Genomic DNA, 14,135 nt, shown 5'->3' on the forward strand with positions numbered 1-14,135 from the left:
AAAATACTATACTTGCAACAAAAAGTAATTTTGTTTTCTTAATTATTGATCGTAATTGTTCTTTATAGTTTTCATTCAGGGGCGCTATATATTTTTATATTTTTTTTCGAAAGCTGAGGATTTTTTAGATAACATATCCAAAAATGTGTTCTTCTTCGTTTTTAAATTATAATTTTTCAAATTTAATTGATGGTTCAAAAAATATTTTTTCTCCTATTTTCCAAAAATGACGCTTTTCAAAAATTCATAACTTTTGATCTACTGAATCGATTCAGATAATCGACATAGTTAATTTGTGCACCCGTGGCCGAGTGGTTAGCGTCCCACACTATCATGCCGGGTGTTCGGGTTCGATTTCCGTTCTGGTTGGGGGATTTTTCGTCAAAGAAAATTCTTCCGGCTTGCACTGTGGTCACGCGTATTCTAGAGCTTGCCACTCCAGAGTACATTCAAGGCGTGTTATTCGGCATAGAAATCTCAACAAGTATTAATGAACGACGCTAGTTAATGAATACGTTGAGACGGCAAAAGTTTCACAGGGAACGTTAACGCCATTCAAGAAGAAGAAGACATAGTTAATTTAAGTCAATAATTTCCCAATTTTTTTTTCGCTAGTGCAATATTTTTCTAAAAAATTATAGGCTTTAATTTGATATATCGATCATCTGAATCGCTGTAGCAGTTCAAATGTTATGAATTTTTGAGAATAGGAAAAAGGGGAAGAAATTAATATTCCGAACTATCGGTTAACTTTAAAAAATTTTAACTCAAAAAATAAAAAAGAACATATCTAATTTTTAATAAAAAATGTAAATGTGTAAACAAATCTTCAGTTTTCAAAAAAAAAATATATAGAAAAATATAGCGCCGAATGGTGCCGAAACCATGTAAACTATAAAAACGGATACTTTAAAGAATTACGAAAACAAAATTCAAATTTCTTGCAAGTTTGATATTTTTCCAAAAAAAAAGACTAGCTAATTAACTTTAAATGTATTGATCATCTGAATCGGCTTAGTGGTTCAAACGTTATGAGTTTTTGATAAGTCATTTTTGGGAAAAAGTGAACAAAATCGAATCACCCGAAAAAAATATTACAGGTTCAATATTTTACCATAACGAAAACAAGCTACCAATTTTCACGAAAATCTGAAAACCACTATATCAGTTTGGCATTCACAAATTTCAAAGTTCGCGTTTTTCTTTTTGTTTTTCATGTCTTTTAGTGCGGCCATAATAATAATTAGGATTTGATTTTGATGCTACAAAATATCATTACCTTCCTTGAATATATATATATATATATATATATATATATATATATATATATATATATATAAAAATGGAGTGATGTCTGTCTGTCTGTCTGATTCTTATAGACTCGGAAACTACTGAACCGATCGACATGAAAATTGGTATGTAGGGGTTTTTGGGGCCGGGGAAGGTTTTCGTGATATTTTGAGACCCCTCCCCCCTCGCTAAGGGGGGGCTGCCATACAAATGAAACACAAATTTCTGCATTACTCGGAAATTAACCAAGCAAACGAAACCAAAGTTGGCATGTGAAAGTTTTAGGGTGCAATAAATGTTTCTATGATGGTTAGACAGTCCTTCCCCCACTCAAAGGGGGGGCTGCCATACAAATGAAACACAAATTTCTGCATTACTCGACAATATATCAAGCAAATGTAACCAAATTTGGCATGTGGAGGTTTTAGGATGCAATAAATGTTTCTATGGTGTTAAGATACTCCTTCCCCCTCTCTTAGAGGGAGCTGCCGTACAAATGAAACACAAATTTTTGCAATACCCGAGAATTAATCAAGCAAATTAAACCAAATTAGGCATATGGAAACTTTAGGGTGCAATGAATGTTTCTATGGTGGTTAGATACCCCTCCCCCTCTCTTAGGGGTGGCTGCCATACAAATAAAACACAAATTTCTGCATTACTCGAGAATTAATCAAGTAAATGGGCGGGACGAAGTTTGCCGGGTTAGCTAGTGTATATATATATTAATAAATATTTTCAAACGGATAAATTTGTCAAACATAATGCAAAACTAAATAATTTTATACAGTGCCTCCATATTTGAGTTTAACGTGCAAAGACCCTTCAATAAAAATGGTATTGGAACAACAGAGTAAAACTGACATACAATTATGACGGAGGATTGCTTTTTGATTGGCGCGTGCTCCAACTGGCGAACCGCCAATTAAAAGGCACTCCAACTAAAAAGTGCCAATAAGCAAATGGTACTGTTAAACTGTGAAAAATATATAAAAAATATACAATCGAAGACTCTTTTTGTCGTTTATGAGTTTGGTCTTTTTAAGTTACTACTAGGCATGTGTGCGGATTAATGGAAAGATATGATATGTTGATCCTTGAAATAAGTTTGAAAGTTAAGAATTGGAAAAAAATATGAAATTCATGTGAATGGAGACGACTTTTGTGTACAACACATGCTACTGGGGCCTTTCGCTGATTAAGTAAGTAAGATTTCTTCCAAAACATCATAACTTTACAACCATTGAGTCGATTTCAAAAATCGTCATATCAAATGAAATCTTATTCTTTTATGAATCAACTTCAATCTGTCACTCACGCAAACTCAAAAATTTATCACCAAAGAAAAACTTTAATTATAAAGCTTAGAGAATTTGCGACTTAATTTTCCACAATTCGCTCTTTCACCCCAAATTTCTATCTTGTCGCAATTTTAAACCGCTCAATCATCAGGGTAATCATGAATTTTTCATAACCATCTCAGTAAAATATTGAAAAAAAAATTCCTTTTTTAATTTCTCTTTCAAATTTTGATAAAATTGCACTGAATAGTTAAATAAGGGCAATATTAACATTTGAATAAACTTATGTAATTATAAACATGTTTGTATGAACCTTCCCATCTACTCATTCTTCATTAAAGACCTTGCGTCAGGACAGCTAGAAATCGATACACTCTCAAATCAAGTGTGCCTGAAAAAATTATATTCTTCACGTAAACAAGCGATAAAAATGTGGACACTTTTTAGTCAGTGATTTGTATGGAGTTCCACTGCTGTGGTGCGGCGTTCCATAGACAAAAGTCAAAAAATTCACTTTTATATTCACCCAAACTAAGTAGGCGGTGTGTTTTATACATGTTTCAGGCATGCTGAAACGATCTCAGTAGCCTTGTTAGCCCACCCAATTTGTCAGAGCAAGTATGTGCAGTCAAGAAGCTTCTTCTAAGCACGTGGCAAATTAATTTTCAGTGATTCATCACAGTTTTACATTGAGTTTTCGTTTACGTTCGATATCTTTTAAAGTGAAACCCCAAATGGCGACGGTAGCAACACGTAAGTAAAATCCGTTTCCTTAACTATTATGGGAACATGCCGTAATCACTGTGAAAATAAACGCTTCTTTGTTAAGGTAGTTTTGTCCTTAAGAAAAAAAGATACTAAAATCCTTCGACAAAAAAAGTTCCGCGGAGTTCCGCCCACCCCTCAACTTTTCAGTCAGTATATCCTTGAAATTCTGCAAGTGATTCTTGTTGCTCAAGTCTGCTCTTCTGACCACAGTTTACGTTTTTTAGATGATATTTCTACAATCAAGAATAAGCAAATTTTCGAACAATGGCTCCCAGTTGACCCCTCCCAAAGAAAAGATCGTTTGTTCACCTTTTTGTTCAGTTTTTATTATACGGATGATTTCTCTAAAGAATTTAAAGAAGAGCTTTTGAAATTTTGCAAAGTTTATTTCTACAAAATTAACCAGAGATGGTCGAAATGCTCCAGATCATATTCAAAATTCATAAAGCAAAATTCTGACTGGTTGTCAAAACCAGTTAAGCTTCCGGCATATCAGAAAGGTAAAACTAAAGACGATTTGCAGTCTGTTCCTCAAATTGGTAAAGGAAGACCTCAGAAATCGTTTAACGAATGTTCTAAAAAGACAAAAAGGCGACGTGTTGAAGATCTCATTAACAACAATGCACCTGAAGAGCTTGCATTCGCTGCCAAAGTATCAAACTGTTCGAGTGGAAATCAGGAGAAAACACTGACGGTGGCACGAGCACTGGCTCTATATGTTGATATAGATCTCTCTGAAAGAAAGTACAATGTACTTCGAAGTACTTTGAATGAAATACATCCAAATTTGCTACCAAGTCTTTATGCATTGAAACAAGAAAAAGCAAAAATAACTCCTAAATTGATCTCTGCGACCGAGACGTCTGCTGAAGTAGATTTACAAGATCTTATGAATTGCACCTCCGCTAGCATTGTCAAAGAAATTTCGCTAATGACTTCAACTTCAGTTAATCTCGTCTGTAAATGGGGTTTTGACGGCAGTTCAGGGCATAGTGCATACAAGCAAAAGTTTACGGAAGCAGGAAGTTCAGACGAAAGTTTGTTAGTCGTTGCACTGGTTCCCTCAAAACTGATCGACTCCGCGAATAACGCTATCATCTGGATGAATCCTCGGCCAAGTTCAACATCGTACTGTAGACCGCTTAAATTTGTGTTCACGAAGGAAGACTCACAAGCTATTCTTGGCATTCAGTCATAAATGGAGAAGAAAATTAAAACGTTACAGATTTTCATCATCAACAACGATAGCGCTCAGATCGTTGTAAGTATTGAATTCCATCTTACTATGATAGATGGAATGGTGGCAAATGTACTTTCCGGAAATAAAGCTTCTGCAAAATGCTTAATTTGTGGTTCTTTTCCGAAAGAGATGAATACATCGAAGGCTGTTGAGACAGTACCAAATACCGAAACTTACAAGCTAGGCCTGTGACCCCTGCATTGCAGGATAAAATGTTTTGAATGCGTAATTCACATCGGTTACAGGTTAGCATTATAGAATGTTTAATAGTGTATAAGTAATAACTATCATTCATTTCAACAGATTGCCATTCTAAACCTGGCAAGTGAAAACTGCTGAACATAAGCAAGAGTATGAAAGCAGGAAGCGAGAAATTCAAGAGGCGTTCAAGTCAAGGATGGGTCTAGTTGTCGACAAGCCGAAACCGGGGTATGGTTCAAGCAATGACGGCAACACTGCACGAAAATTTTTCTCGGATCCACAAACCAGCTCGGAAATAACAGGGGTAAGTGTGGAGCTGATACCGAAATTCGCTACAATTCTTCGTACAACATCGTCGGGGCGAAAAATTTAAATGTCCAAATACCAGAAACTATTGTCGGATACAAGAGATCTCTATATAAGCCTGTACGAATGGTATTTTATGCCTGTAACTGTGCACAAGTTATTGGTACACAGCTTATTGGCTTTAGAAGCTACACACAGGCTGATCAGGGAGAACAGGTTGAAGCATACAAGGAAATCATCAAGAATTTACAGTAATAAGGACTTGATGAACTATTTGCTGCTTTCGCCTGACCCTTCCATAGCAGGGAAGAGAAAACCTTTAGCAAATAATCATCACACGGATGTCAAAGATCTTTCTTATTTTTTTTTTGCTGATACAGTTGAATTTGGTTCTGTTTGTCTTTTTAACGAAACTGAATAATTTACAAAATAATCGAAATATGTAAGGAAAGAAATAAGACATAAGCTTTCTCATCACATTAATTAAAAGAGGTGTACTTATTGATAAACTAACAAATATAACAAAATAGAGAAAAAAATTACCTTTAAGGAACATTCCAAAATAATAAATAAATAATAAATAGTGTAGAGTTTCTCTTGCTATACAATACATGTATGGAATGTAAAAATTGAATTTTATGTCACTATTAATATACTATACACTATTAATTTGGCGCCTAAGACACTTTTGCGATTACGTATAATACATAATGCAAATAGTAGATTTCATCATAACTAACATTTTTTTCCATTATACCTATCCGAAAAAATGAATATAAGGGTTGTTTGAATTTTTGTCCCGCATCCCCATATATTCAACGCACTGTGCGTCGCTGTCTGCAAACACGATTAGTACATAGTAGAATTCTTACCAGATAAGATTCGCGGGTGGTGAAGGTGACCGGGTCCTGCGGATCTCCACTGGGGCACTGGTAGTCAACGCGTCCGGCCACCTGTATCAGCTTGGATCCGGTTCGGGCTAAATCGATCAGATTCAAGCGAAGCGTATCGGCCGAGAATTCAACCTGAAAAAAAGCGCACGAATAGGAGGAGAAAAACATAAAAACATGGTTCAGTGCAATCGTGCGAAAGGTTGCTATTTCATTTGAGCACATTGTTTCCGGGCTTACCTTTCGGAGACACCCGACAAAGTTGTTGTGAACGCGCGCCCCGAGCAGAGCCCGCGGGTTGACAGCGCCGCCTACGTAAACCCGCGATGAGGAGAGCATCGTGAACTTGCCAGCGATGTGCGAATGGTCGGTGTAAACATCATCCACCACGGCTACCAACTGCGGATGGAAGGAACATATGAGAACACAAACAAAAAAAGGAACCGGATGGCAGGTATAAGCCAATTTTTCCTTCGGCTAATTTTTGTCAGATACTCCGGGAAAGCTCGCCATGTTTTCATCCAGGAACGGTGGAGGAAACTTGATTTATTGCCGTAATTTGATAATGCTTCCATGCGATTCAGTTTCAAGTGATTCTTCATCTCAGCAATGCAGATTACAATTTGGCACTATTTTAGACCCTCAGATCGATATGAAACTTTGTTTATAGAAGTAATTAGTTTGATGACTTACGAACACAACACAAATCTTCCTTCAAGTTGCAATAAACATTGAGGTCTCATATGCAGCGACAGGCTAAAAAAGTCTGACTTCAAACTTTTTATCGCGTGGGTAAAAATTAATGAAATTTTGAGTAATACTAGTTTAGAGTGTTATGTTTATGTGTGCAAAATTTGATCGCGATCTGTCAAGTAGTTTCCGAGATGCATTCGAAACAAGAAGAGCTACTCCAGCAAATCTTGGGCGCGGTGATCGATAATCCTGGTCAGTCGCACAGATGGATCGGCAAAAGGCTTGGAATCCACACTGTGTCCCGCGTTGTGAAGATTTTCCGGGAGACGAAGACCATCGAGTGGCGCGCTCGAAGCGGCCGAAAACCGACAACGGAATACCCAGAGAAGACGCGGAAGATAAGGCAGTACTTTAAGAAGAACGCGAACCTTTCCACCTGAGACGTGGCCAAAAAGGTCAATTCGTTGAAGTGGTTCGTCCAGGAGACAATGAAGCGGGCTGGGCTGCGTGTTTTTAAGGTCAGGAAGGCGTCGAACCGGACTGACAACCTAATCACGGTGGTCAAATGGCGTGCGCCGAAGCTGTACCGTGAGTGGCTGGTCAAGCCAGGCTGTCTCGTCATGAACGACGCGACATACATCAAAGCGGATACAAAACAAATCGCCGGCCTTGAGTTTTTTGTCGGTACGTCCCGCATGGAGGTTCCAGAAAAGTTCCGGAAGAGAAAGACGGACAAATTCGCAAAGAAGTACCTGTTGTGAGAGGCGATATGCGGATGCGGACGGTACAGCGAGCCGTTCGTTACAACCGGCTCCATAAACGGGCTGATTTATCGAGAGGAATGCTTGCAGAAGCGCTTGTTGCCTCCGCTTTCACCGTAGTCCCACGCTGTTTGGACCGTATCTCGCTTCGTGCCATTACGCCAAGCCTGTAATGGATTGGTACAAAGCGAAGGGCGTTAATGTGGTCGCGAAGGAGCCGAACCCGCTAAATTCACCAGAACTTAGTCCAATCGAAAAGATTTGGGCGACAATGAAGAAGAAGCTGAATTAAAGCGGAAAAACATTCAAAACCGATGAAGCTTTGAGAAAAAACTGAGAGAAATTGTGTAAGGAAGATGGGCAAAGCCTCGCCCATGATCTCGTGAGCTGTGTCAAGAGAAATGTAAGAGTATTCAGCTTGAGGGAGGAAATTCAATAAATAAATTATGCTAAAACATAGCTAATGTATAGTTATTTAATCCCTAAAAATTTGAGAAGTATTCGTTTTAAACTAAATTTTTGGTGATCATTTTTGTGTGTCTCATTTTTTTCGAGTCCAATCTTCATTTAATTTTTTTTTCTCATTTTCTGGACTATTTAATGAAAAACTTTTACCATAATATTATAGAGTTGTATATTACTCTTTTAATTAATTGACAAGTTGTGTCATTTTTGTTAAATTTTGTTTACTTCCCCTTCCCCAAAAAATATTAAAATCGCTCAAAACGTTTCAGTAACTCATCCTTCACACATGGTATGACAGCTAGGGCTGTGCGATATCATTTACAAGCTACGTTATCACATAAAAGTTGGTTGTTTTTGTCTACACAAAGAGATTTCAAGAAAATCAAAATGATTGGAACGAAAATCAGCGTTGAAGTCCGAAATTTTGTTGTTCAGAATCATTTGCAGAAAATTTCATAATGGAAGATTGCCGAGAAGTTCGGAATAAGCCGGGGAGTAATGCGAGAAATTGTACATAAGTACAAAGCTTACGGTTCGCTTGCTGACAGATCCGGAAGAGTGAAACAAATCTCTTCAAAAGTATCAGTCAAAGTCATTCAGGAAAACCTCTCGTTGGCGGTATCGGCCAGAATCGTGCGCCGCAGACTAGCTGAGCATGGACTCAAGAGCAGATTCACAAAAAACGTCCGTTTATCAGCAAGAGAAATAAACTGAAATGGTTGGAATTTGTCGGGAGCATTTTAACAAACTCAACTAATCGAAATTTGAGCTTTTCAACAAGAATTGGCTGATGAAGGTTGCAGGAACGACACTTACAAGCTATAGTCAAGCACGGAGAAGGCAATGTAATGGTGTGGGGGGATGCTTCTCCTTGGCGTGTGTGTGCTACTTTAAGGACAACCTGAAGGAATCGATTCGAAAAACTCTGCCTATGAAACAGTTTCGTTTTCCAACAGGACAATGACCCGAAGCATACTGTTGAGAAGACCAAAGCCTATTTTCGTTTGGCAAAATAAAACTCCTTGGATGGCCACCACGAATTCCATCAATCCGATTTGAGATCCTGTTGACCATTCTCGACAACAAAGTGGTGAAAGATGGTGTCACTAGTAAGGACACTTATCTCACGGCTCTCCAGAAGGCGTGGAACGAAATCGACCCCCAGCATCTCCAGAATATGGTCGATAGTGTACTTCCGGAGGCCACACTAAATATTGATTCTTAACTTTCTTGCTTTTAATGTGTGCTTTGTCATTTCTGTGACTTTTGTACTTATTTTCTATTTTATTTTGCGTGACGTTGAAATGAAATGTTTGGTTTAGATTTTATGAGTTGAATTCAGCTAAATATTATGGAAATGCAATGAGAAATGCTGTTCTTATAATGAAGACTCGTGAAATTGCTGTTTTTTAATCTAACAAAATTGAGATAATCGTTATCTAATGCTGTTTTTAATACAATGTAAATAATACTTTGTTTAAATCGCGTCAATATCGATAGTTAACAATATCGCACAGCTTTTAACGAAGCCGCACAGCTGTGAAATGAAGAAACGAGGAGTTACTCAATGGTTTTGAGTGATTTTAATATTACGTTACGTTTGCGTTACGTTTGCCCGCTTAATTTTTGTTTTGAAATATAATACCGTGCCACAATATTTCTAGTCTAACAGTTCGGCTGAAATTTTCAGAAGGTTGACGTCTAGATGGCGCCTCTTGCAATAATCTACTTGACTATCACAAAGCACCATCTTTCAATGGACACGTGTCAAAATTTGGCAGCAATCGGTCGATTGGTTCGTGAGTTACAGCATTGAGAGTGAAGCAACTTTTGTTATTGTGAAAAAAATGGAAAAATCCGAATTTCGTGTTCCGTTTTGTCTCATATTCCGAACAGTCTCAAATTCCGAACACTTCCTCTTCAAATGTAAATTTACTACACTTTAATGTTATAAATAATTGAATAATGAAAGCCCTGACATTCTTTGAAGTACAAGCTACATTTTAACATCATTTACAGGCATTGATCTAGCCTATAATTTAAAATATCAAACACTTGCAAAAAAAGTGACAGTCAAAACCAAAGATAAAATGCTTGCGTTAGCAAATTGCGTAAAAAACAAGCATAGTTAATTCTTTAGTTTTTGTAGTTCTTTCAATTTCTTTGTTTGCCTTTTCATGTTAAGTGCTAGGAAATGTGAGAATCTACAATGAATGGATGCAAAAATGATATTTTATGCATAAATATTCATTAAAATTACTTTTGAAGTAGTGTTCGGAATTTGAATCAAGTTTCTTTGCATGATTCAAATTCCGAACACTTTATTTTAAATGTAAATTTACTGAACTTTAATGTTATAAACAGTTGAATAATGAGAGCCTTGACATTCTTTGGGTTATAGGCTACATTTTCACATCATTTACAGGTATCGATACAGCCTATAATTTATAATATTAAGCATTTGCAAAAAAAGAGACAATCAAAACCAATGATAAAATGTTTGCGTTAGCAACTTCCATAAAAGACAATTATTTTTTCAGTTTTTGTAGTTTTTTCAACTATTTTGTTTGTTGTTTTCATGTAAAGAGCTAAAAAAGAAAGATCCTACATTAAATGGATGAAAAAAAAAAGATATTTTATGCAGAAATATTTATTAAAATTAGTATTGGAGTAGAGTTCAGAATTTGAATCGAGTTTCGACGTATGATTCAAATCCCGAGCACATCATTTTTAAATGAGAATTTACTGAACTTTAATGTTATAAATAATTCCATAATGAAAACCCTAACATTCTTTGGTTTGTAGGCTTCATTTTAAAATTCATTTACAGGTATAAATACTGCCTATAATTTATAATATTAAACATTTACAAAAAAAGTGACTATCGAAAACCAGTGATAAAATGTTTACATTAGCAAATTCCGTCGAAAACAAGCATCGTGAATTTTTCGATTTTTATATTTTAATTGCTGTTTATATGTTCATTCGGTAAGAATTTCGTTACGAATCTCGTTACGAATGTACTATTAATTGGTGAAAAAAATATTTTATGAAGAAATCTTTATTAAAATTAACGTTAAAGTAGTGTTCGTAATTTGAATCAAGATTCGACGCATGAATCGAATTCCGAAAGAAAATGTTTGAACACTATTTTCTGGCAAATATCGTTGTTCACAAATTAGGGTACAAGGACAATCCAATTCTGGTGCTATAGTATAAAAAGAACATTTGTTTTCCTTGCAAAACGCAGGTCGTAGGTGCGAACCAACGAGAGTAAAATTGATTTTTTTAGCCAGGTCTTCAACTAAAACCACAATAACCAATCCGGGGTCCTGCAGTAACAGGGCGAACTTGATTATTATATTACATTTTTATATAACATATCCAAAAATCAGAAATGTGTTGCTTTTTTGTTTTTGATTTATGATTTTTCAATGCCAATCGTTGGTCTAAAACTCATGTTCGTCTTTTTTTTTTTTTCCTAAAATGACGTTTTTCAAAAATTCATAACTTTTGAGCTACCTAACAGATTTGGATAATCGACATATTAAATTGAAGTCAATGAGCTAGTCTTCTTTGAAAAAAAAATTCAAATTGCAAAAAAAAATGGAATCCTTTTCGCATAGAACTCGTCTAGTCGCATAGGAATATCGAACGAAGACTAAATCATGTTAACTTTGAAAAATAATAACTCAAAAACGATAAAAAAACACACCTCTGATTTTTGGATATGTTTGGAATTTGAGACAAAAGTGTTCTGAATTTTGGCTGTTCGGAATTTGAGACAAAAGTGTTCGGAATATGAATCAGTAACATAAATGGTGTTCGGAATTTGAGACAAATGTGATTAATGTAGTTTTTAGTTTTTCACCATGAAAATATATTTGTGACTCAATTTTTTTTAATTTTTTTTGCCAAAAGCCACAATTGAGAAGTTATTTTGAATGTACAGCTGAACAATTTCAGCGCGTTATTTAGGTGTGTATTGTTCCATGGTTAAAATTGTACTGAAATGACGCTTCCAACGCGGTATGACATTTGTTAATCTGACATCTCTGTCAAAAGTTATGGGGTTGCCAGATGCTTCCACTTTAAATGGCCCACCCTGTATAAAAATGGTATCGAGAAGTTGCAAGATCGCTATAATCGCTGTTTCGCCCTAGAAGGCAATTATGTTGAATAGTAAAATTGATTTTTGCAAAAAAGAATAGTTTAACTGTGTTACCCTATAAACGTTTTAGCCGAACTGTTACTACATTTTTTCTGAGTGGTTGTTTCTGTTGTAGTCGTTTTCTGCGGCGTTTTATTCTGGGAACCCTTCAAACATATCTCAAACAATAACCAAAACACCCGACAACTACACTTTATTCCAAACATCTGGAAAAAAAATACGAAAATTCATTACTTTTCGACCTTCCAGACTGAGGTACCTTCTCAACACGTTCGACGCCCAACGCGACGTTTTTGAGTTTTTTGAAGATCAAACTTAGTTTATAGATAACTTTTACATGATCTAGCAATGTTTGTTTTCAATTGAAGACGAATTGATGACAATAACACATGCCAAAGTCATAGTATAGGGGTTTTGCAAAAAACTGCAGTACAAACCATCCGTACTATAAATTAATAAAAAGTATAGTATAAACAGTATAATATTATGGTTATGATTTAATTATTTTTCTTCATATCCTATAGTTACATTTAGGTGCCTATTCTATCAAATACCTTCTAAAAATTCTACTAAATTCGAGAGAGGAAAGTTTCACCCATATCTGGGTGACGGGGCGTCGAAAGTGTTAATTTATCCTTAACACTAGATTGTCCAAGCAAGTCGTTTTAACTGCTTTACAATTTCAATTAGAAAAATGATGATAACATATTATGACACAATTTCTTATAAAATTGTGACTTTTTGTACAACTTATTAATAACTACAAAAAAGTCACAATTTTAAAAGAAATCGTGGCATTTATTCATTTATTTATATTTATTTATTTTTTTTTCAACTTAGACATGAACACAAAAATTTACTGAGGCAAAAGTGTATCCCAAAAGCCAATGAACTCAAACATGTTTTTCGTTCAGCCATCTTTAGTTGCCATGAACTTATGGAAATCCCTTCCGTTTCAAGCGCACTTTTGCGATTGGCGCCCAAACCAGCAGTCTGCGACATTTCAATTGTTTGCGTTGACTTTTGAAAGGTCTTCGGCTGGCTCGAACCAGAACGTGCTTTTGTTTGGTAGGAAAGGTTGAAATGAGTATACCCTTTTGCAAAAAAAAAAAAACAAAAAACAAACAAAATAACTGCTCTCAATGGGAACTCCCTATCATTTTCGAAAAGAAGAGAAAATGCTCCGCGTTGACAAAAGAGCATTTTGTCCCGCCAGGGATCAAGGTGGGCCCCAGAAAACACAAAGGTGGAACTTTGTTAGGGGGCGGGGCGCACGAGAATGGTGGTGGAGATTTGCTGAGCATCTCCGCGTGTTCTTCTCCGGATAATAACAAGGCCCGCCATTGGCACTTAGTTTTACGGAGGCGTTAATTCCACTTCCCATGAATTGACTTTTCCGCTAAAGCCGTTTGACAGGTGACGGAAGAGAAAGTTGTGCTGCAGTTAGAGGTGGCGAGCGTTTCGAGCGGAAGTAGGCGGAAAATTGAAGGTTAGAGAAATCCTTGCGATTCCTGGCATCTGGGGTGGAAAAAGGTAAAGCAAAGGTAGAGAGAGGTGACGTTGGCAGTTGGCAAATAATGAGACGCTAATTGGAATTAAGTTTACTCATTATTTCCTGGCGCCGAGTGGAGCGAGTGCGCGTCGGGCCTGCAAATGAGGACATAATCATCCTTAAGCCTTGGGAAGTTGTTTGCCTATAGTGGCACGAGAGATGAAGTGTAAAAAAGAGGCGGGAGAGAACAAATTATGTTCCACCGGTTGCCGGGAAGATTAATGATAGAGAGCAATAAATTATGAGTCGCTTCTATTAGTTTCTCTAGCTGTCGCTGGTTGACGTGGCGAGCTTTCCAGAGCGAAAATGGAAAAACTTTCCCACATTGCGTCAGAGTGGTAAGTTCTCGATGCAATTAGGGAAAAGTTTTCCCTCTTCTATCTCTAGTGTGTGTGTTGTTGACTCACCCTGCAGAAGCTGGTAATCGATGAAATCTGCTTGGATTGCAAGAGTGTACGCAAACAAAAAAGCAAAACAAAATAAGTCATCAAATTTTC

General features: G+C 36.5%; 1 protein-coding gene across 15 annotated transcripts in view; it reads right to left on the minus strand.

The window, feature by feature from the left end:
- LOC129762599 (neurexin-1) overlaps window positions 1-14,135 on the minus strand; it is a 257,329-nt gene that overhangs the window by 51,663 nt on the left and 191,531 nt on the right. For 10 of the 15 annotated variants that reach the window (XM_055761047.1, XM_055761038.1, XM_055761121.1 and 7 more), the window contains 3 exons: window positions 14,046-14,075; window positions 6,237-6,395; window positions 5,979-6,131 (listed from right to left, as the gene is read on the minus strand). In XM_055761047.1, coding sequence (XP_055617022.1) covers window positions 5,979-6,131; window positions 6,237-6,395; window positions 14,046-14,075 — 342 coding nt within the window. The remainder of the gene's footprint in view (window positions 1-5,978; window positions 6,132-6,236; window positions 6,396-14,045; window positions 14,076-14,135) is intronic. The other 5 variants (XM_055761136.1, XM_055761145.1, XM_055761128.1 and 2 more) reach the window with 1 other exon arrangement.

This window comes from Toxorhynchites rutilus, chromosome 1, assembly GCF_029784135.1.
Source record: "Toxorhynchites rutilus septentrionalis strain SRP chromosome 1, ASM2978413v1, whole genome shotgun sequence".
NCBI lineage: Eukaryota > Metazoa > Arthropoda > Insecta > Diptera > Culicidae > Toxorhynchites > Toxorhynchites rutilus.